We start from the raw sequence: 24,592 nt of genomic DNA on the forward strand, positions 1-24,592 counted from the left end.
CAAAGCAACTTTGACAATTAGGGTTACTAATATACCAAATTCTGTGCACAAACACACACATTACGTAACCAAATCACCTGTTAAAGACAATCCGGACTAAATTACTTTGCAACAATTTTAATGCTTTTGCACCTGTGTGTATTGAGGCAAGACGCTGAAATGAAGTTCTTTGTACATTTAGGGCAGTGAAGTTTTTTAGCTTTCTTTTTCCATGTTCTGTCTTCATGTGTTCTTGAAACTGTTTAATTCTTGGAAAGCTAAGAGGACATTCGGTGCACTGATGACGTTGCGCTGTTGTGTGAACTTTCATGTGACGCAACATGTTTCCGCGCAGACAAAATTTCTTCTCGCAATACTTACAAGCGAATGGCAACTCGCCGGTATGGAGCAGCATATGGTTGTGCAAAGTTTGACTATATCCGAAACTCTCTTTACAAACTTTGCATTGGTAAGGTTTTTTCTTACAATGAACTTTTTCCTCGTGGGTCGTCGCTTGTGATTTTGTAGCAAGTCTTTGTGCAGACGCCGCAATTGAACTGTTTATTTCTAGTGTGCATCACCATGTGACTTTGAAGATGATGCTCTCTGCGGAAAGTTTTCTCACAAACGTCACATCGGCATGGAGAGCCCGGGATGTTGTGACTTAAAATGCTCAAAAGAACAGGCAAGCTAGATAATGACTGGCAATTAACACCTTCTCCATTGTTATTTTCAGGCCATACACAAAAGAAGGCAGTTGGAAACAAGCAGCTGCGTAAATGGCCAACAAGACAATTGTTACCACAACTTTATTTAGAATTTAATGCGGCTTTTTACATCATTACCGCTGTAAAAAGCCATTTTTCACATTACACTTCATTTGCTAAAAAGTTTACAAATATTTTTAAATAAGGTGTGAAAGATGTCGGTAATTTTGGTAAAAAATTAAATAAATAAAATGAGGCCCTTGTCTTTGTCATTAAGCCTTGAAATATTCAGTGGTAGGTGCATTCTTTATTACAATAATTTTGCGACAGGCTAGTTAATCTCTCTAGACACACCGGATAAAAAAACACTGCTCTAAAACACGCCAAGCTACGTTGCATGAAAAATATGAAGTGTGTATTGGCGTCCCAATTCTTTCGTTTAAATGTGAAAAAATCATTCTGCACTACGGCAGGGACTAACTTTTTTTGTAAAATTACCACAAGATCTCTAGTGAAATACATTTATAGGTTTGAAGAATTCGGGCCAAATGTTCATAGTTTGCAGATAAGAAACAAATTTGTATTCAGCGATGTTAAACAAAGAAATCCGTAATGTGCGCCGCGCGCCGGAACTTAAGTATGCCACAAGCTGACAGGGTACAAACTTGACACCACTACGTAAAACTTTTAAAACTGGAAGTTCTTTATATGTTTCCTAATCTTTACAACATAAATGGCGAAATAAAATCAACACCAATCTTCAAGTAAAACCATAACTGTTTCACATACGTTTCACACTGCCTACTACATGGAGCGACACTGACGAAATTCAAAATTAATTCTTGTCGTAGACCAACTAAGTCACTTCGAAAATAACTGCTCCATCGGGTATTCAAGTGGTACTTCGCATATCGTTGCGTACGCATTTGCAAAGTCATATCGTAAGTGTAAGTTTCATGCAACTTACACCCAACTCGGTTTTCTATGTAGTAAAGTTTTCCAAAACCTTTCCTTGCCTTTCCACACAGAATAAGTCTATTGTTGTGCGGCGAACGCAGGCGTTCTTGTCAGACAGGAAGCAATTCAATTCCCTGTGGGGAAACCAGAGCACGTAATGTGGGGCGGATTAAAGCAGCGGCCGTGAAATGAACCGGGGTATCTTCAGTGTGTTTTCATGGCACCTCTAGTGGTTAACTGGTCTGTTTTTCAACGCAGGTTATACTTTTAACTACACGTTATCCGATAAAGTTGTTTCGTACAATCTCCTTATACTGTATGTTCTTTGGAATAAAACTGTGCTTTTATTGTAAAAGTGGCCGCAAGTGCAGGCTTTGTGGTCATTTTTTGCCAAAAAATTATTTTAACTTCAACAAACTTTAACGTGAAATTCGAAACTCCTACAGTTATTCTTAACATGGTTTAAAATACCAATACGACAGCGATGTAAAACCTTACGTTTTAGTATAGCAGTAAGTATGAAAAGCATCAATATTTTAAACCATGTTATGAATAACATACGGGTTTCCTGAACTCGGTCTTCAGCAACTGCTCTACAAAAATAATGGATGTGGTATACACTTTCTTTTCCTAGACGTACCTTTCCATAGTTCGCGCCACGCAATATATGGCGTTTGTGTAGCTACTGCTAATATACAATCGGAAGCAATTCAGTTGCCCGTTTCTGACCACACTTAGTGTCGAAAGCATATGAAGAAATACATTTTATCTCTGTGAGACCAGGGCTACTCAAACTTTCTTGCTCTGCGACCCCATTTTGAAACAGAAATTTCTACGCGACCCCTTGATGGGTATGCTGTAAAGAAATATACTTATATTATATATATATACCATCTAATAGTTCCTAAAAAGCCTAAATTATTTTCTGACTTGATACACAGAATGACAGTCTTAGTTTTTATGACGTAATAATCTATATTGTGACGCTTGTGGTATCTGCTTTTTCGCATTGTTTGCGCACAATAGGCATAAAAAAGTCTGGCGCATATGGCTACTAGGCTGGCAATACTCTTTGAAGTTCTACAAAATATGTTTAGAGCAGTTTGAATAGACGAGAATGATGTTTAAACAATACATGTACGCACGTATACTATTTACTGTGACTTACATAATAACCCATAATGTTTCGCGACCCACAGTTTGAGAAGCCCTGTGTTAGACGATGATAGTTTGCTTTGTTTGTGGCCATGTGCCTGCTATACCCAAGTCGATCATTTTGAGGTGTTAACTCAGTATAGCTTTATTACGATACTTGTTAAAACATTCGTTTATTTACCTAGTAGATCTCCCGAGTCTGTTTGCGGTGTTATATAATAACAGAAAAATGAGGAAGACAAATTATTTAACCGCTTTCACCTTCATGAAGTCAACTGTAGGATTTTAGGTGATTTTTCCGTCTTGGGCCCGAACTTTTTTTGCTGTATGTCAGTGCTGTTATTTTGATAAATAATTTCAGGAGCGATATACACATCATACAAAACTGGTAACATACAAACACAATTGAAATAAGTACGTTCAACAGCAAACAAAAGCAAAAATGAGATTTTACAGAAAGCAAATCCTAATACACTTTTGGCGAAAAATTGAAAATTTTTACGAAAGTTTCGGAAACTTCGCTGACAATTAAATCGCCCAAATTTGTCGCAGTGACGTCATGAGGTCGCCATAGCTTGTGGTCACGCTTGGTTAATGTCGCTGCCCTGAACTCACAATCAGAGTTGAACTGCAAAACTCGGTGATTCCCCACATCACAAACGAACACGTTGTCATGACAATCGCACGTGACGCCGGCCGGGTACTTCATCTCGTACCCACAACCGCTTAGGGGGCGGATCAGGTGTATGGGGTTCCCATAAGGGTCAAAAACCACCACCTGGTTTTCAAGGTGGTTTGGCACCACAACGTGGCCTTTGCTGTTGCAGCAAATCCGCAGGAGGTCGCCCTTGATGCCCGGATTGAAACTTTCCAAGAGTCTGCCATCTTTTGAACACGTAGAAATCCGCATCTTGCGTCTGCATGACAGAAAAATCAAATGTTCAACCTTATCTTCCCACAACTGCAATAATGTTACGTTATAAGTTCAACATTCTTTACAAATCATTCTTATATTCGTTATCCAGACTTATAGATGGGCTGAGTTTATATTTCTTCTATTCACTGGCCTGTTACCATTAACAACTAAAGTTAAAGAATACTAAGAAAAAATTTCAGCGAATGTACAAACTTAATTGAATGTGCTCTTAATTTGAAACTTACCTGTCAATAGCAACGATTCGGTCCATATCGTCTACAGCAATACAAGATGTTGAACCGATTACACCCGGTCCGAAGCTGCTTATTTTTCGGCCTTCGGGAGAGAAAATCCCAATCCTCGAAGTCCCGTCAAAACCAACGCAATTAATACATAAGTTCCCGTCCCTACAAACCTGGACACCTTGCGCTTGGAAGTTAAATCCTTTCATAGTGGTCGGAAAGGAACTTCTGTAAAGAAGAGAGAATGCGAGACCAAGATCATACATTTTTGTTAAATTAATTCTTTTTTTACACCAACAATTAACAACTGTTGAATTAGAGTTCGTAACTATCGTAATTTTCGATGTTTTAAACTTAGCTACTCACATTGGTTTTCGCTTTAACAGGTCAATAACCTGTACGTGTTTGTTCCAAAGGTCACATACATACAGGATTTTGCCATCCTTGCTAGTGGTAAAATGTTGTACCCAGCCCCCGAACTGACCTGGGGCCTTTCCTTTTCTCCCCACCTATAAAGTGTGTGTGGTTTAAGTTAAACTAAGCAACTTAGTAATGCAAACTCCACATCAATATTTTTACATTAGCGAAAGTTGGATAGATTTCAATGAACAAAATTAGCAAGATATGGGTATGTGTATCCTACCTCAAAATTGTAGTTCACATAACCCTGAACCGGAATAGGTTTTGCAGGTGGGACTCCCACTTCTGAATAGGGATCTTCCCCTGCTTGTAAACCATCATCACTACAAAAACTCCTAAATTGTATGACATCATCAGGTTTGAATCCACCGAACTAATAAAGTTTTACTTAGCCTAAGAAAATGCAGCCTAAAAAAGTAACATATTTGTTTGTTTCGCGCTTTACGTTGAATAAAACCTGAAAGGCTGCACTTGTTTTTATCTGTCTCAGAAAGAGCATCCAAATCAAAATAGAAAAATCAAACACTTTCTTTACAAGCTTTTAGATTCTTTACATGGCTGCTACTTGAGTGCATGCTTCTTTTAAACGCTTTGCTTCAATGTGAACAAGTATAATATGGACATGGACGGTTGTAAAGCTGTGTTACCATTGTTCTAGATGACGTCATGCTTCCTGTGACGCTCTGCCGGTAAACGCAAAGTGGACGGATATCAGAAGTAAACTAACAATGGCATAAAACTGTTAAGCGGCATGTAATAAATACACAACCTGTAGGCACACAACATCATACATGCAACTGTCAGTGTCGTTTTTATTGTGGTTACTAAATGCCACACAATAGTGTCAACAACAAAAAGTACTTGCAAACTTATTCCAACTGCAACATATGACTCTTGCTTTATATCATAAAATGGAATCGCAATATACATTGCCGTTTACACCAACTTAACAAATTTTCTTTTTTTACGAAATATCCTAATAACAGACTGCACAACTTCGCCTGTGAGTTGCCTTTTCCTATAACAGCAAGCACAATACAACCACGAGTTTACAATCAAAACATAACAACACCTGTGGGAGGCATTTGCAGGTTCGACTGATTGTTACGTCACTGAGAAGCGGAAACGCCGCGTCATACAACTGTGTGTCATGTAGTACGGCTATGTATTAAAGTATTCGAATGATAGCTGGATCTTCTATTAAATATAGTTTTGCCAACTAATATGATTAAACAATCTAATGCGAAGATTGCGGTACCTGCTGTAATTGTTGCGATATGGAATATTAGCGCTTTGTTTAACATGCGTCGCTTGAAATCAAAACACAGATTGCCACAATGTACAATCAGTACAATATTCACAAAAAAACTTATTGTAACGAAGCTGCCTTATCTGCCTATGCGTGTGTTGTTCGGGTTAATTGTTCGTCCCCGAAATTCGACAATGATATTTAAAGTCGATAATGACATTTTCGCTACACTTGAGTTCCCAAGGAAGATACTTTTTTGTAAACGCAACACTTTCGTTCCATAATCTTTCTCCGAAAACCTCATCCTTGGAAAACTCCCACAGTTCCTCTCGAGTACAGTCTTTAAAGTACTCTCCGCTCATTTGAGTAACATCGTCATATGAGCAGTATAAAAATGTTTGGGGAGCATACGTCGGTTTCCCGAGTTGTTAATATTTTGCGTTAAACTTAACAAGTGCCTTTGAAATCCCAGGTCATCTCTTTTACAAAATCTCGATTGTTACAAATACTCTTTATATTTGGGAACGACAGTTATCATTTTCTCAATGCCTTGGTTTTGTGGCAATCGTTAACTTTCGCCAAGCTTATATTTTAAGTTGTCTCCTATTTATAATCATCTGCATTCAGTCACTAAATGCACATGGGTATGCATAAAAGTCGTTTAAGGACAAGACCCCTTGCTCTTGTTTGATTAAAGTTGCAGCAATATCTGATGTGATATGAACAAGCTTTTGCAATTAGACCGGTCGAGTCGCATCGTCTCCTGGATAAATTGCGTGTACTCTGTGGTACGTACAGAACAATGCAATAAGCCAGCTATCTCTTCATCGTACCGACGGAAAAAGGCAGTGCTGTTAACTTCCACATTAGAAAAAAGTTTAATTTGCTATCGGTGCAATTGATCTAATTTGTCTGTAAGCATCAAATTGTACAGCACAAACAACAATATATGCAAAGATTTAGTTGTAGTCTGCTACTCCTAATGGCGTAGATATAGTTTAACTCAGGGGTCTACAATTCAACGGTTGTCCCGGGCTAATTTGCTAATTTTCTTTTGAGGTCGCGGGCCACTAAATACTACACGCTACCAATCATAGAAAAATATGTGATTACATTACTGTGGAATTAACACTCCACGCCAGATGTTTCCAAACTAGATAGTTCATGGTCCCTTAGTGGCTAACGGCGTTATTTTTGTTGACCTCCAAGAGCTCATGACTTTACAATCTTATTTGCGTGTTCATCAATGCTTTTTTATTTCACAAAATTCAACAAAGAAAGCAATTGTTTGCGCATAATTCCATATCTTAGTTTTGTCTGTGATGTCTCAATCCGCTCTTAGATCATTGATATGCGTAACCAATTGATAATATGTAGGTAAAAAATCATAAAGCTGTAGTGGCAAAAAGGTAAATTACATTTAGTAGATTAAGCTGATTAATTGATTTTAGCATTGAATTGATCGTGGACCGCGGAAAATTACGAGACGTCTGTTATGTAAATGAAATGGTTTGGAAACCACTGACCTATACAGATCTGAAAAAGTCAATGCGACCAGCATAAACGTCACTAAAATGTTGGTTGGCCTCATGAACTGAAAATTTCCGTATCCCAAACCTACACAAAAATAGTGTGCACAAAAAACTTACAGTTTTTTTACGCTTTGATGAGATGCATTATTTCATCACAATAATAATAATAATCTATCACAACGGTTAAATTTGGTATTTTAACTTACTGATATTTAATTTTGAATTGTGAAATACTTGAAGGGGAAATAAAACAAACACATCCTTTAAATTTTACAAGATATTACTTTGACTTTTCATTGCCAATAACGCCGTGGGCCACGGAAAACTGCCTGGCGGGTGGCCCGCGGGCAGAGTGTTGGAGACCCCTGGTTTAACTCATGTCGTCACTGAGCGTACAGTGGCAGTCTTTTCTTCGTCATGTTTTTTTCAAACAATCACTTTTCGACAATAATGTTGGTGACGTTAGGGTGTTTTAAGTGGCAATGACATCATATTAGTATTTAAATTGTTACACCAAGAATTAATAACCAACGGAAAAAATGTAGCAAAACGTATTCAGAAAAACTCTGTGGGTTAGTCATTAGGGTACAAAAATGACGCTCCATCAAACTAAATTACAATTGAGCAAACAGAAACGCGTGCATGATGCAAGAACTGGTTTGTCGAATACGAATTTCGATTGTACTTTTTCTCACTTGAATCTTTCCTCATTCGTAAACTTTTCTTATGTAAAGTTTGCCGACCACTCATCTAAGGAATGAGCAGGGGCTCTTTCCAACCGGGAAGTATGCATTTTCCGTTATTTTCGAACATATAATTTTGCAACTCCGCTTTTAATGAGGAATTTATAATTACTTCTGGAGGTAAACGATTTGGTCCTACAGCTGACGGCTTGGTTTGTCTTTTGCGCAGTATTTCCAAATCCTTCGCCATTTTCTCCCGTCCGTATGCGTCAACCCGTTTCCAAAGGGTTTTGTTGAAGAAATCGTAAAGTACAATATCCTGAACACAAAAGAAACCAACTGTTACGGAACACAACGTTACTTTAACTCAAATCAAGCCTAGAAATAAGAATGCGCGGTATTCGAATCTATAAACTATCGCTTGACGCTTCTTAAATAACAACAGAAGTTTACTACTCCTGCCAAGTCATGCGACTTAACGTGTAGAAGCTTATTTTGAAGCGAGTAACAGTGTTATACATAATATCGGATTCCAGAAAGAGCGTTACAAAACTTTTTCTGTGCTTACGTACAATGTTATATAGTTGCTGAAAGTTTTTCTTCTCCTGTTCATCAATTAGGGATTTTCGATTGTACAAATTTTTGTTCAAATAGGCAAAATTGCTTACAACATCCCAATCGCAACACAGTAGATCCTAACACAAAAAAGATATTTTTCGGTTCAAAACGTCCAAAGTTCAACATTGAAATATTCTTGCAAAAAAACAAACAATTATCTTTGATGATTAGCATCAAATCCTTTCACAACGCTTTTAAAAGAAGTCGTTGTTGGTTACATTTTAAGTTAGAACATGTTAAATAGAAGTTTGCATCTCAAACAAGCCTTTAGGAGTATGAAAGACTCCTTAAGATATTCAAGCAGCATAACTAGATCCATGTTTTTATCCAATTCTCGTATCTGTCTTTTAATTTCTTTGTCATCGTCCAACATCGAGTCAATTCCTAAATCATATGACTGAGAATTTCGGTACCTGGACACAAAAGTGGGTTTCGTTTTAATCGAGTGTTTGTGACAGATCCAGAAGTCATTTCATATTATTCAAACAATTTTTTGCCGCATTGGGGCAAATCTCACCTGAAATAGAAAGGAACCGACGAATTGAGCAATAATACAGCTTTTGAAAGGAATTGAGCAGTGTTGGCGTCTGCACCCTGGTTGACGTAAATTGATGGCATTTGGTCGCAGTCAGTGGCGGCTCGTGCCTAAAATTTCTGGGGGTGCTGCTCCAATTTTTAGCCTTTATTGAACAAATATAAGTTGGCAATATATAGAAAAGCCACATTTCTAGATTTCCAGCCATTGTTTTGCGCACAAAAACAAGTAATACAAATCTTTAGCAACTCCATTGTGACATAGTTAGCAACTCCATTGTGACGTAATTTTCGTTAGGCATTAATGTACACGAGTGTAAACAGCAGACGGTATCATTGGGGAATTTCGTTTACTTGCACAGCGACGGAACTAACTCAATAACATGCAGTAATAATGTGGCACAAAAACACACGTGCCACAGACCCAAAACAAAGCGGTTGTAAATACCGTAAAACACAACAACAGTATGTAGAAAAAATATTAATAAATGAGTCAAAAGTATTTCAGTTGGACAACATTTAAGTAAAACTGGTTATAACAATGACTACTAACTAACACACTTTCTATTCATTCATTAATGTGGTGATGTATCATTTAAGTATCTTATAGCTACAGTCAGCATTTTCAACATATTCCATTACACGTCACAGATTATAATTGCCACACACAAAAATAGTCATAAAGCTTTTTATTTGCATCATAACTGACAAATTCAACAACCACATTACATTTGTGTCAGAACTTGTTTAATTTTGTGTGTGTACAACTATTAATTGTTTGTAACTTTCTTAACTGCTAAACTTGCTGCTTTATTCGGTGGCAAATAGCTTATAATTCCTTTTTTAAGTACAAAACTCTACAAGCTTTGAAAATCACAACACTCACACTTAAATCATATTATTAAACCTTGTGCTTCTATTTTACAACCAAAATGAATCATAAAGCTATAGTTTAAGCAAAATAATTGATAACTTCTTCCTTGATTTCCAAATGACAACCAAGAAACTGTTTTTTTTTTATGCTATCACTGCAAGTATTTTTGGAAATAATGGTGTTCCTTAGAAAAGTTTGCATCCTTTTCAGTGTTGACAAGAACCGTTTTGCCTTTGAGAGACTCATGGAAATTGCTGGCTAACTGGCTTTCCTTTAAAAGTTTCAGTAACTTTTAACAACAGACTATGTTTGGTGGTCACTACTATCTCCCCTGTACAATGTTCATTTTTAAGAAACATTTCATGTAAAGCAATTTAGCAGCTACTGTTTACAGAAACATAACATGTCCATTATATCAATACACAATATTGCACTTGGTTGCAAATACTGTCCACATGGTGTGTTAAGAAACCAAAACTTGAAATTGTCATCACTAAGGTATTTCCAAAACTTGAAATTGTCATCACTAAGGTATTTCAAAATTCCTGTTGCTTGTGTTGTCATCACTAAGGTATTTCAAAATTCCTGTTGCTTGTGATGCCATCACTAAGGTATTTCAAAATTCCTGTTGCTTGTGCAATTGTTTGTTCTGCATTTAATATTGCCTGAATTTCAGTGAGGCATTTAACTTCACAGTCACAAAGCTATTGTTTCTTTGTTAGCATTAAAAACTAAAACTGAGTAGTTCTTGTGGTTGCTTATTCCTGCATGACATATTTGGAATAGCAGATGTTTTATTCCAGTTTTCTTAACTTTTTATTCAGGTTTTTATTGTAAAGATTAATCGTGAATTTTCAAAGTATTAGATGACCTTTTTCTTTTTCAAGGTGGTATACCATCTATAGATACACTTTCTAACTCAATGATAACTGCAAAAAAACTGAAGCCCACTTACAGTCATCTTAAAAATTCACGACTAACCTTCAAACAAATAAATTAAAAGATGCCAAAATAATTATTTAACTGTACTCACTGTCGAACTTAATATATCAAACGGGTTTGGTTTTGGAGCACAATATAGACCCGGAACAGACAACACAACTACAGCGGCCGGTTCACACGCTACGTGATTGGTGGAGCTGCGCGAGCCGCAGCACCCTGTCGCCTATTTCGCCCGGCATTTAGCTTTTCCAAGTGCGCACAAGTGCAAAACGTCACGATTCGTCATGAAACTGAAGCTGCAGTTCCACCATAGATAACATATTAATGTCATAATTAAATGAAAAAAAATGCCGATTAAGGCAGAAATTATACTTATTTATAAGTATCATGAAAGTTATCTGTATTGTTGTGGTAGGCAGCACCCTAGCACGAGCCGCCCCTGGTCGCAGTGGAACGAAGGCGCTTTCAGTTTTGGGAAAAAGTTGTAAGAAAGAAAATTGTCCCATGGCTTTCGAATTATTGTAAAATACATAAAGTAAAATATTTGTTGGTCTTTTCCCCGTACGCGAAATTAACGAGTATATACCGTGTATCGGGATGAAAACATCTTTTCATCTCATCTGCATCAAACCTCACGTGATTAACATTAATTGCAAATCCTTTTGGAAAACTAAACTTGCACTTGAAGCGGCCTGGATATCCTCCTACTAAGCCGATCGGAAATTCCGCAGTCTGCAACTGCAAAATAATAACCATATGATGCAGAACCGATATTATCTAAAGGAAACGGTGTGATTTGTTGATTTGTAGTCCCTGAAAACAGGCCTGCATAACACAAAACATTTCAAGGTCCTCTTTGAGTGAAATTATACAATGCAAGTTCGTTCTTATAAATCTAAACAGTACCAAAACAAAAGCATTGGAATATTTTAGCGGCAGCATCCGAAAGGACTGCCTAAAAGTAAATCTTTTCCAGATCACAAATAAAAGCGTAAAATTCGGTGCTTTTCTAATGAACTTCTAAACTGTCAAGTCGACAAGGCCAAAAAAGGAAACAAACATAGTGAGTAGTGGTTGTTGCGGTAAGTTTCATGTTATTTCAATTGAACAAAACCGAAATCTGCAATGATACCTTTTTTTGTACACCACGTTAGCCGAAGTTATAAACCTCACCTGTGACACGTTATGTTTATTCATGAATTTGTGGAGCAACCACTTCGTAGTACTTGAACCAGTTTTATGAGTCTTTACAAACACGAACTTGAGCATAGGCCTGGAACATTTTTTATTTTCTATTCTGATCACTGGGGTAATGCTTACGTGTTGTTGAAGCATTGGCTACCAAAAACAAATAGGACCAATCATTGGCGCCCACTCACGGGGAGGCGGGCGCCTCCCCGGGTATTTGCATCCCCAACCACGTCACAAGCAAGATTTGCAAATGAAATAAACAATAAGTCTTTTTTTGTTTGTCCGGCAAGTATGTACAAGTCATCCGACGTTTCGACGTCCCTTACCGGGCGTCTTAATATTCAATAAACAACGTTTATTTTTTCTTTTACTACCCTCTCTACAATATATTATTTACCCGAATGCATAGTGTTACGTCATAGACGCAAGGTAAGTCAATGATCAGAAGTTTATGTTCCAAAGTTTATTCTTTAAAATCAAGCCTTATAACAGAATCATGAGTAAGCAGCCGACAATAAAAAGCTTTTTCCGTCAAACTACCGAGGTAAATGTTACAGTGGCGCCCGTATGCAGTGACAAAGTGGTTGTAGATAAAGCCGCGCAAGATATCGTGTTTGAGACAGAGCCAGCTTCACAGCATGGTCGCAAATTCCAACAGTCGTGGATTGAAGAGTTCCACTGGATTGATTATGATTCAGTCAATGACAGTTTGACGTGCAAGGTCTGTAAATGGGGCCTATGAAAACAACCGAGTTGGACCAGCTTCACGAAATTTTTTGGAAGGCCAAGGTATTGTTTGGGTTAAGTGATTTAACAATTGGAAAAAAGGAAAGCCTGATCTGCTAAAACATCACGAAAGCAAGCACCACAAGGACCTTGCCTCGGTTCAAGCCGGCGATGCAGGTGATGAGGCACTGATGGATCGAATTTCAGATCGAAGGAAAAAAAGTATTGCCAGTAATAGAAAAGCTCTGCATGCTTTTTTTGAAAGCGTGATTTTTTTAACACGGCAAGGCCTAGCAGATGTCAATTCCAACATGATGCAACTAATTAGATTTTTAGAAAAAAACAACACAGAGTTGAAGGATTGGTTGCACGGCGATAAAAAATACAGATGGCTGAGTCATCGCATACAAAATGAAATAATACAAATTTGTGCATTTGCTGTTACCAAAAAAATTGTTTCTGAAGTGAAGGATGCTAAGTTTTTTAGTATTATAAGCGACGAGACGACGGACATTTCATGCAAGGAACAAGTTTCTGTGTGCTTACGCTTCGTGACTGAGCAACTTGAAATAAAAGAAAGTTTGCTCGGGCTGTATTCAACAGCATCAACTAGCGCTGAAAGTCTAGTTGCAGTAATTATTGGTGCTCTGAATGAACATCATATTGACATAAATAATTGCCGTGGACAGTCATGTGATGGTGCAGCAAACATGCGAGGGAACATAAGTGGCGTGCAGGCACGAATTCGGCGAATAAACCCGTTAGCCACATTTATTTACTGTGCCGGCCACCAGTTGAATCTTGTTGTACAAGAAGCTCTGAATTTGCACACAGAAGCAATTACTGCGATATCTGTCCTTAGCAGTGTGGTTAAGTTTATTAAGTCTTCCCCTAAAACAGGGGTGTGCAACCTGCGGCCCTTAAAAAAAGGTTGTGCGGCCCGCGGAGACGCTTGAATTTCAAATTGACTGACAAACGAGTCCAACTATTATATATTTTTGAGCAAATTAATGCGCCCGATACTATTTTTCTGCGACCAGGCAATATGTGACTAGATTCGAATGCGAATTTTAGTTGTAGTTAAGAATATTTGGTAAGCAACAAAGTAAAATCACCTTGTGTTATACATAGGTGCGGCCCGCGATCTACTTTTGGCTATTGTATTTGGCCCGACAGTAACAAAGGTTGCACACCCCTGCCCTAAAAGATTGGCAATGTTTTCCAATTTCAACGTTGGCAATGAAAATGAGTGTTTGCCAAAGAGTCTTCGTCCATTGTGCCCCACCAGGTGGGTTTTTTGCCTGCCTGCCTGCTCTGGAATCATTTTTGCAGAATTATGAAAAAATTCTAGATTGGCTTGAAAGTTTGCAATCCGAAACTTCGATAGATGTGGTTACACGTTCAAATGCGCGCTCTCATCTTGCTTCCCTGGAAAAATTTTCGACTTACTTTATGCTGCGTCTAATGGAAAGATTTTTGATTCCCGTTCATCCAGTTCACACTAAAATGCAACTTAGAAATACAACTGTGGCCGAAGTTCAGGAAATGATTGGGAGACTGGTAAACACGTTTTCAGAGGAGAGTGCTTCCGACAAAAATGAGGAAGCTTTTGTACAATCTGTAGTGGATTCAGCGAATCAACTTAAAATATCTGAATCGGTTGTTGCAAGAAAGCGTCGATGTTCGCAAGATATCAATTTGACTCCCCTTCACTGTGAACTTGTCAACCAATTTTCTAAAGAAAATTTGGCAAAAGTTCGGTAGATGGAGGACAAACTTCTTTGCAAACAAGTTGACCAGGCACAGTTAATTGAAAACTTTCCCGACGTCAACTGCAATCGCCTTTCCTTGGAAGTCCAGTATTTCCGAAATTACCTTCAGCATCTCCACATTTCGAAACCAATAATTGGAAACATTATTGAAATATTTCGCACAGAACCGACTCTTAAATACGCCCATCCAAACATGACAACTCTTCTTCGATTGTATATGTGTTTGCCATCCACTTCTTGCGAGGCAGAAAGATCTTTTAGCACTCTACGTCGAATTAAAACGTACTTGCGTTCCACCATGTCACAGGAACGTCTCAACAGCACCTGCATTTTAAGCACCCACAAGGAAATTGTTGACTCTCTTGATGTGGATCAACTTGTCACTGAGTTTGCTGCTCAGAATCCAATTAGACAAAACACATTTTGTCAATGAGCAATAAAGCATTTCTGTTCTTTCCTTGTAAATAAAATCAACATTTCACAATTTACTAGTTTCTATATGAAAAAAAGCAGTTTAATGGTGAAAATAACGGCCCAAATAGACGTAAAAAGCGACATGCTTTATTGTTCAAACGTTTCGGCAAATGCTCATGCCATCATCAGTGATATGTAGGCCACATCAATTGCACCCATTTATATACACTTTAGTCGGATAAAAGAATGATAAAAAGGTGCGAAACAAGCGTCGCATAAAAACGATAGATATAAAAAAGGTGCGCAGAAGCGAGGTGTAAGCCACCTGCGAGTGTGCGTCTGACCAAACAGGTGCAGAGCAACTACGACATACAACATATTTACAAACAAAGAAACAATAGTAGGACAGCACGTCACATCAAAAATACGCAATAAGTTAATTAGGTATTAAACAAATACAAAGGAACCGACTTAGAATCAACGTTTAATTCCGGTTTATAGAGTTGAATGAAAATTGATTCCAGTAACATTAGTCGATAGCGGTCCCTGGCTGTCCCAAGCACTTCCGGGTTTTTAAAGTCCACTACATGGTCTTTGTTAGCCTGAAGGTGTTGACACACCTCGGACGTTTCGATTTGTTGGTGTTCATGAACTCGCGTTCCAAGGTTTCGCCTGGTTTCTCCAATGTAGGTTTTTCCACAAGAACATTTCAGTCTGTAAACAACCGAAGATCGGTTGAGTAATCCTTGCATATCTTTATGCACAAATGCTTTCACAAGCTTCTGTGTTTGCAATCTCTCGGACACCGCGCTCACTCAATCTGATCTTAACCTTCTCAACAAAGGTCTTGACTTTGCACACTTTCCAACCAAAATTAACATCAACTGCATCCAAGTCGAGTTCGAACATCTATATCACGACCTACGTCAAGTCCTGTCGCACTTTCAGTGTGTGCAACTAAAGCAAAAGTTAATGAACCTCTACAGTCATACTAATAAATTGCGTTACCACCACGTGCGGAAATTATTACGTCACCAGTTAATGGTGACCGAGTCGTGTATGGGCGTTTTTGTGTAAAAATCTGGGAGTCGGCGTTTTTTGTACTATGTTAGGTTAGAAAGTTTTGCTTCTGCCTCCCCGCATATTTTTTCAAGTGGGCGCCTGTGATTGGCAGTATATAGAAAAGCCACATTTCCAGTTTTCTAGCCATTGTTTGGTCTAGAAAAACAAGTAACACAAATCTTAATTAGCCATTGTGACGTAATTTTTGATACACAATAATGTACACGAGTGCAAACAGCAGACGGTATCACTTGTGTATTTTGTTTACTTCAACAGCGACGAACCAAACTCAATAACATGCAATAATAATGTGGCACAAAAACACACGTGACACAGACTCGAAACGAAGCGGTTGTAAATACGGCAAAACACAACAACAGTGTATATAAGCATTTCAGTTGGACAACATTTAAGAAAAACTGGTTATAACAATGATCACTAACTAACACACTTGCTATTTAGTCATTAGTATGGCCATGTTTCATTTAAGTAATTTATAGTCACAGTCAGCGTTTTCAACATATTCTATGACACTTCACAGATTATTGCCACACAAACAAACTAGCCATAAAGCTTTTTATTGGTATCATAACTGACACATTTGACAACCATATTACATTTGTGTCAGAACTTGTTTATTTAAACATCTTTTCTTAATTTTTGTGTACAGACTATTAATTGTTTTTAACTTTGCTATACTTGCTGCATTATTTGGTGGCAAATAGCTAATAATTCCTTTTTTTGAATTGCAAAACTCTCCAAGCTTTAAAATTTACAACACTCTCACTTAAGTTTGAAACATATCATTAAACCTTGTGCTTTCTTTTCACAACCAGAATGGATCATAAAGTTATAGTTTGGGCAAAATAATTGAAAGCTTCTTCCTTGATTTCCAAATGACAATTAGGAAACTGTTTTTTTTTATTTAGTGCTAGCACTGCAAGTGCAAGTCTTTTGGTAATAATGGTGTTCCTTAGAAAAGTTTGCATCTGTATCGGACCTTGGACTTTTCATTTGAAACATATCGGACTTTGGACTTTTAATTCAAAACATTTAATTGCATGTAATTATCGTGACGTATTTGCCTCGGTCAAACCTCACCTTTTTCTCCACAAAAGCTTGACCAGCTATTAAATCTGTTTTTCTTATTACTACTTAAGGCTATCGTTGTATCTCTAATTTACGTGTTAACGGGAACCACGTCTTGTTTGGCTTCCAGTCAGGTTACACATGACGTTTCTAAAATCAACTTAACGAATAATTACGGTTTAGAACTCAGTTAATCTTCTCGGACGTACGTTTTTACAACTAAGCCCGCATAACAGTGTGACCAAATATTTTGGTCATGCACAGTTATGTTGTTTATAAACACTATAGTACACTTTGTTTTCCTGATTTGGCACCGTCACGCGCATTTCTTTTCTCTTGTGTTATTTGGTTTGTGGCACGTTGTTAGCATTCCCTTCCTTTGCCTGTAGTCTACACGAGTTGCGCTGATTGGCCTGGAATGCGCTGCTTTACCAATCAGGCACTTATAAAAGCTACCTGTTGTTCTGTAAAACAGGCTTTTTCTCTGGGTGGCGCGTGTAACGCGAGGTGTTGTTTGATTGAAGGTCGCCACGTGTTGTTGCATTTTAACGTGGCTATACTTTTATCGTGGTTTATTTTATAGTTTTAAAAAAGTTGCGCCGCCCAAAATTAAACCAGTGCGCGGTATCTTTGGCTTTGGTGGTGGGCGGTTATTGCAGGGTTGGGGCCCAGAATAATTCCGTAACAAATTGGCGAGCACGCCAGGACCCTGTTACCACCACCCGCTGGTTTAGTTCAAAGAGAAAAGTCAATTTTTTGTAGCGTTTTGTTCTTTTGGATAGATCGAAATTAACCATGTTTTTATGTTTTATCGCAATCATCGCGTTACGGCGGAAGGTTAAGCCTTTATGACTTTGCTATACTGTTAGAAACCTATTGTGATCACGTGAAAGTGCCGGAAAGAGAAAAGCAAGCGCTATTGAAGGGCCTGGTTGCTGAAGATCAGTTGGCGTATTTGCAAGAAACTGTGCCTGATCTGCAGGCTGCACCTTATGAGGATCTAAAGCGAAGCGCAGCCAGGTTCGATTCTTGGGTCCAGGAAACGCGAGAACGGTTTGCGCCGCCAGAAACGACGCCCGTTGTACAAAAGTGTGATGTGCCGATGGAACGTTTGCCACCCGAGAAATTCTGCAGAGACTGTGATGTGCCGGTGGAATGTTTGCCACCCGAGGAATTCTGCAGAGACTGTGATGTGCCGGTGGAATGTTTGCCACCCGAGGAATTCTGCAGAGAATGTGATGTGCCGGTGGAACGTTTGCCACCCGATGAATTCTGCAGAGAATGTGATGTGCCGGTGGAACGTTTGCCTACCGATGAATTATGCAGAAGATGTTATGTGCCGGTGGAACGTTTGCCACCCAAGGAATTCTGCAGAGATTGTGATGTGCCGGTGGAACGTGTGCCACCCGATAAATTTAAGGGAGAGTGACGTAGCTATACTTTTATTTTAACGTAGCTATACTTTTATCGTGGTTTATTTTATAGTTTTAAAAAAGTTGCGCCGCCCAAAATTAAACCAGTGCGCGGTATCTTTGGCTTTGGTGGTGGGCCGTTATTGCAGGGTTCGGGCTCAGAATAGTTCCGTAACAACAGTATGTAACCTGAACGCTATAAAAATCGACGTATTTTAAACTTAAAACAGTTACCATAGGAGTGGAGTGCATGAGTTACCGAGAGTATGCATTCGAGTTGATTCGTGACGCGGTGACAATTGTTTTGCGTGTTCAGCCGCAAGTGGCGCTTTTGTGACATGCTTTATCGAAATATAATGTGGGAATGTTACTGAAGTGTTGCGTCATTTAGGTTTAGTTTAACAGCATTAGTTTGTTTAATTAAGGAGTCAGATATTCGGTAGTGTTCTATATTGTCTACCCGTAAAGGGTCAGTACAAGTTTGGTTCCCCCTCAGGTGATGTTGATTTCCGCGCATTAAACAACGCCTAAATTAATGATGCAGAGAACTGCTAGCTTCGTTCCCGTTTCTGTAAGCGCTGCGACACATTGTTATAACACGCCTTTCCAGTCTGTATGGACTGCACCAACGGCTCGAATTATTCTGTCAAGTGATCGTCGTTTTTGCCGCCTAGCCAAGCACCGTGTCCACAGTATTTTACGCCTCGCTATCCAGTTCATTCTGCGCCTTTTGGAGTTGGTGAACTTAATTTACCCCCCATGTGGACAGATACTGTAAGATTTTGGTTTACAACGGTGGAAAACATTTTTCAAAGCCATCGAATAACGTCTGACGCTGTGAAAATGGGTTTAATTGTCTCCGCGTTGAACGAGGCACAAGCGCAGAGGATCAGCCACGTCATTTTGGGTGCTGTTGGTTGTCTTTCATATGATAATGTAAAACAGGCTCTCATAAACCCTGTTGCTAAGGTAAATAAGTCGCTTCCCGATGTTACGTTGGAAAGTAAGCGCCCTATTGTCTCTGTCGATAGTTTGGTTCCTCCGGGCGATAACCAAGATCTAGTACCGGTTGCTGAAAAGTTGTTGAACCAGTCGTTTTTGGCGCCCGATTACGGCTTGTCGGTTGATGCGTTGGCCGAAAGCGCTGATCAAATTGCTTTGATTAGCGAACCAACGAACTTTCAGTCTTTTAAGGAAAGGGACACAATTGTCGCCGGCAATAAACGTGTCATTGTCGACGCGTGCCGATTTCAGCAACTCATCAGACGAAATGCCGGATTGTTTAGATCCGCAGGCGATCTGAGAATCGGATAGCAGGTAAGTATAATTATGGATTGACTATTGTTTACGGACGATTTTGTTCACCTCACTACGATATTGCCTACTCCCATTATTTTTAATCTCTGCTTTGCGATTTGCTGATCTTAAATGACAGCAACTGTACCATGTCATATATATAGATTATCATGAATAAATGTCACGCTTATGCTTGATACGGTCTAATAATAATCTACGATAGGTCAACACGGCACACTGGTACATACACGTTTTTCGCTGTTTCGAAACAAAAATTTCGAAATATTGCGGGGTCAAATGCAAAGTCGTCCTCCCCGTACCCCCGGGTATTTGTGCCCGTCGGTAACACTGCTAAGACCCCGAAGAACAAACCGCGGGTACCTCATTGTTTAAAAAAGCACCAACGTGTACAATCAGGAATTAATTTGTTTCGTGCGAGAGTATTTCATTTATATTTCATCTCGACTCAGATAAACTAGGGATACCAACTATATGATACTTGCCAAAAAATACGCGCAACCTAATGGTGTCTCGTGTGTGTCAACATGTGTCTTTTTAATTGTCCCCGTCGGCTAAATAATGATTTCTCACAAAAATCACATCGATAAGGTTCCTCTGTTGCGCGGGTCGTCATGTGCATTGTTAAATCCCCCCTTGCAACAAATCTTTTCTCACATACACAGCATTGGTAGAGCTACTAACACCATACGTTTCGCCTGATCCAAAAGTGCTTAATTTTCGATAGGTGGCGTAAAGGAGCATTCGCGCCAAAACGACGCAAGCTAAAAAAGCTTCAACGTTATGTATGCGTTGTTCTTGTTTGGTTTAGCTAGTATATTACATTAAATTGGATTGTAAATTTAATATAAGTTGTATATATGCGTTGTTGTTGTTTTGGTTTAGCTAGTATATTACATTAAATTGGATTGGAAATTTGATATAAGTCGTAAATTAGAAAAATGGTTGACATAAAACCAGAAGTTAAAAATGTATGCAACGAAACCACGTACGTTTCAGTGGAAGTGGAGGATGTAATCCAACCAATTATGACTCCATGCAACGAAACTGCGTATGTTTTTGTTATTTTTAAAAAAAAATAACTTATTTGACTTTGCAACAGAAAATCAAATTCAAAAGGTTTGTGATTTTTTACTTTAAAAATGATTGCGGTTTGACTTCGGCTTCTTGAAATAGATTTTGTTGTTCACAGTGGTTTCAATGTAAAGAAGATGCAGAGAAATCAATTCTGCATTTCCAAACTATGTTTGCTTTAAATTGGGTTTTGTCACAAACAATGACATACGGTAGGCCAGTAATTAAGACATTTTTGTTGGCATAAGAGTCAGCAATAGTCCCATAAATGTTTTATATAATACATACATGTATAAAAATACATTTATGTATATTGCAGATAAAACAAAAGCAAAAGTGTGCTGGAACAATGAAACTCCGTACATTGTTATTCACAGTGAATGCTGGAATAATTTCCGGCAGATGAAAGAGGTGGCCTCTCAGCATTCGTACATGATAACCATGTTTGAAGTAATTATGTTTCCAGCCTACAAGTCAACAGAGTGCTTCTTTTTTAAACTGTTCAAACTATATGATGTTTATAACCCAATAAATTCGTGGATTACAAAATTGTTAGTTTTTTTGTAAATGAAGTTGCTTTATTGACTTACATTCAACAATTTGACCAAGAGCAATTCTTTCTTGATGGAGAGTAATTCACAATTCAGACGTAAGTTAGCAAGCAAACATAAAGTGACTATTCGACTATGTTGTATAGACAACTTCAGCAGCTTTAAAAAAGCTTAGTGAAAATTATGGAATAACAGGAAGTGTAGAATAGATGATACGAATAATCAGCTCCACGACCTCATTTAGTTTAAAGATATGGTTCCAAAAGTTTATAGAAGCATCAAAACTTGTGCATTGATTTTCGCATTTCTTATAAGCATTGTTTCATTGTGTCTGATGTAGCTTCACAGATTTTTTCAGTATTGTGTATTATAATTGCAATGTTTGCGTTTTCAAAGAACAGATTACACGGTCATTTAAGGAAGAAATGTGTGTTTGGACCAAACAAGTGTATGCTATGAGTGGAATTCCGAAAACCTTTTAAAAGAAAAAAGGAATACAATGAAAATACCTAGCCTAGCCTTTCAGATGCCTTTTTATGTGAAACACACAAGGATCCAAATCGCAATTTTAGAATTATTCGAAACAGTACACTATCGATTAATTCAAATGTGTGTGAATAAAAAAAATCTGAGATGTCAAAAGACAGGTATATATTTTTTTACACATGTTAATAATGTTTTTTTCGTCGCATATATTTTAAATATTCTGTTTGTGGGAGGAATATGACCAATTTCACATTCACTTCAAGATTGGCCGCACACGTGCGAAATGATGATATAAACAGAAAATTAAAAAAAAAAGATTTCAAAATGTGGCATTGACAAATGCATTTTGGTCCCTATTCTAGAATGTATTGTTCACTATTATGTGACAGAGGAATATGATCATTTGTGGTGGTGCAACCACTAACACTTGCAGATCTGATTCTGAACAATTGTAAGAAAAGATTTCCCACGTTTTTCCGTTTTTCTTTGTTGTTTTTTATTGAAAATATATATTATACAAGACACAAAAAATGAAGACGGACGAGCATAAAAATAGCACCAATCCAGTAGCGTCAAGTTGGAATAAAGGCTAGCCCACTTTACCTTAAAAATTGGGAGTTTATTAGAGTGCAATGCACTCACATATTCTTTTTAACCGTTTTAAACAATGAAATAAACAATCACAGCGTTGGTAAAGTTCCTCCACACTTACAACGATATATGACAGTTCCAAAAATAAGAGATACAGGGTTTACTTGCAAGAAAATTAAAAGTTTTGCTGAAATCCAAGCTCCCCTGTAGCTTTTACCATGTTTACGGTGATAAAAGGGCCGTTTAGACAGAAAACACATTGGTCTGAATTATTTTTTCCATGCTTCATCTGTTACAATGGCACGCAGAGAACGTAATTTGGTTTCGATTGTAGAGTTATAGACTTTTGAGTACTGCTTTTCCCAAGCGGTGGTATTGGGAGCGAGGCTCAAGATCCGTTCCCACTTTTTTTTTGCTTTTCTGGGCAAACCGATACATATTGTTTTATTTTGTTTAGAGAGCGCCCTTGGTGTTTTATACATTTAAAGTATTTCTAGGGATTCATTAACTATATTTAGACTGTTTCATGAAGAACAGGTACAAAGCATAAATCATTTCTTTACAAACAGAAATATATATTTCGCCTAGAATACACAGGCATCGTCAGTTTCTGTAAAAAAGCAGACACGTGGTGGACTGTCGATATAAAGTGGTAAAAAAATAAAATATGTAAAACACCTGAAAAAGTTGTAACTCTACAATTTAAACACCTGCGAAGCACAGAGGCAAACCATGACTGGCGAGTACCAACAAGCGACACGAGAAAAAACAAGAAAAAGGAGACGTAGCACAACTGATAAGCCAAGAAAAACCACATGCGGAGGGAAGTAATCAACCCCAAGGGCGAGAAAGCAATAAAACCAAAAATAAAGGGCGTTGAAACAAACAATGGACAATTACCTCACGCGCGGTAGGATCATTTTTTGGATGTTGATTTCGGCCTTGATCTTATTAAGCCATTTATCCCCATAAATATCCAAAAGATTGATTGGAGCAATTTGAACGAAAACGACATAAAAACACAGGTGGATTTGAGGTTTGCGCTTTAGTATTGCATTATGGTTGTCCGCATAGTGGCGCAGTAGAGCAGCTCGGTCGTTGTTTGCAGAGCAGTCAAACATTTTCCAAGTAGCGCGATGGGTACACCACGTGTCTGCTTTTTTACAGAAACTGACGATGCCTGTGTATTCTAGGCGAAATATATATTTCTGTTTGTAAAGAAATGATTTATGCTTTGTACCTGTTCTTCATGAAACAGTCTAAATATACTACTGATAAGAAGCAAGAATCTTTCTTTTTTACATTCTATTGTCTGCGGGAGATTCCTTAGGTTACAAAAAGTTTTTCATTCATTAACTAAGTTTAAGTTGTTTTAAAGAAAGGTCATCACTCATCAGTATGGTCCAATTCGGGCAGCAGGGCAGCAACCATTTTAATGAAAAATGTAAAGTCATTGTTATTTTTAAGTTCTTATTACAAACCCAATTACAATGTGATGAGACAACAATATATGAGCATAGAAAAAAAACTGAACAACGGCATTAAATACATTTGCTGAGGATACATAACACATAAACCAGGGGTTCCCAACCTTTTATGATCTCGTACCACTTGGACGCACTTCTTGCAGAACAACTAATTTGATCGAATCATATTTTATTCGGAAGAAGAATATTGGCCTGCTATAAAATAACACTAAAGCACCACAACTCAATTTGATGAGATTTTTGTTTACTGTCCACCAAAATAGTCAAACCTACAAATGTGGTAGTCTTAAGTTGGTAACAAAATGTTAGTTACAACTTTTTCAAATTTAATTTCTTGCATTTTTGCTGCTCACGTTCCTGCATCATCATATTACCACCAGTATCGGTACTTTCATAGAACCTACTATGAAGCATAAACTACCAAATCTAACTGTTATTTAACATTTTATTTTCAGAGCCACTATATTGACGTGCCTGGTCACTATTGCCTTTTTCTTTTTTGTTCTTTGTTTCTCTTTCTTTTCTCTTTTGCCGCTCTTTTTCGACCCGTCTGCCGCTTCACGCTTGAGTTGTGTTACATAAAGAGGTGGTTCTGTGCAAGGTAGCCTGTCGTTG

At 38.0% G+C, this 24,592-nt stretch overlaps 1 protein-coding gene, 1 long non-coding RNA gene and 1 pseudogene across 2 annotated transcripts; 1 reads left to right on the top strand and 2 right to left on the bottom strand.

Moving 5' to 3' along the window:
• Positions 1-2,827: 2,827 nt before the first annotated feature.
• On the bottom strand, positions 2,828-5,987 carry LOC145219661 (uncharacterized). Its single transcript, XM_080086994.1, has 5 exons — positions 5,878-5,987; positions 4,600-4,711; positions 4,323-4,465; positions 3,960-4,184; positions 2,828-3,715 (listed from the first exon to the last, which is right to left on the bottom strand). Exons 1-5 carry the CDS (start codon positions 5,985-5,987, stop codon positions 3,265-3,267), a joined length of 1,041 nt encoding a protein of 346 aa, XP_079943120.1. The 3' UTR covers positions 2,828-3,264.
• Positions 5,988-19,009: 13,022 nt separating this feature from the next.
• Positions 19,010-19,601, top strand: LOC145220379 (uncharacterized; annotated as a pseudogene).
• Positions 19,602-22,347: 2,746 nt separating this feature from the next.
• Positions 22,348-23,857, bottom strand: LOC145220438 (uncharacterized). The gene is made up of 2 exons (XR_013858179.1): positions 23,201-23,857; positions 22,348-23,168 (listed from the first exon to the last, which is right to left on the bottom strand). It is a non-coding gene; the product is annotated as an uncharacterized LOC145220438 (long non-coding RNA).
• Between the last annotated feature and the right edge of the window lie 735 nt (positions 23,858-24,592).

Source organism: Phallusia mammillata, chromosome 3 (genome assembly GCF_965637545.1).
Source record: "Phallusia mammillata chromosome 3, kaPhaMamm4.hap1.1, whole genome shotgun sequence".
In the NCBI taxonomy this organism is placed as follows: domain Eukaryota; kingdom Metazoa; phylum Chordata; class Ascidiacea; order Phlebobranchia; family Ascidiidae; genus Phallusia; species Phallusia mammillata.

Bases quoted from the DNA above. Each gene is read 5' to 3' on its own strand.
- LOC145219661 (XM_080086994.1), bottom strand. From the start codon at position 5,987: ATGAGCGGAGAGTACTTTAAAGACTGTACTCGAGAGGAACTGTGGGAG. The intron at 4,466-4,599 runs GTAGGATACACA...CACACTTTATAG, and splicing joins ATGTGAACTACAATTTTGAG to GTGGGGAGAAAAGGAAAGGC. The intron at 3,716-3,959 runs GTAAGTTTCAAA...TCTGTCATGCAG, and splicing joins CGAATCGTTGCTATTGACAG to ACGCAAGATGCGGATTTCTA.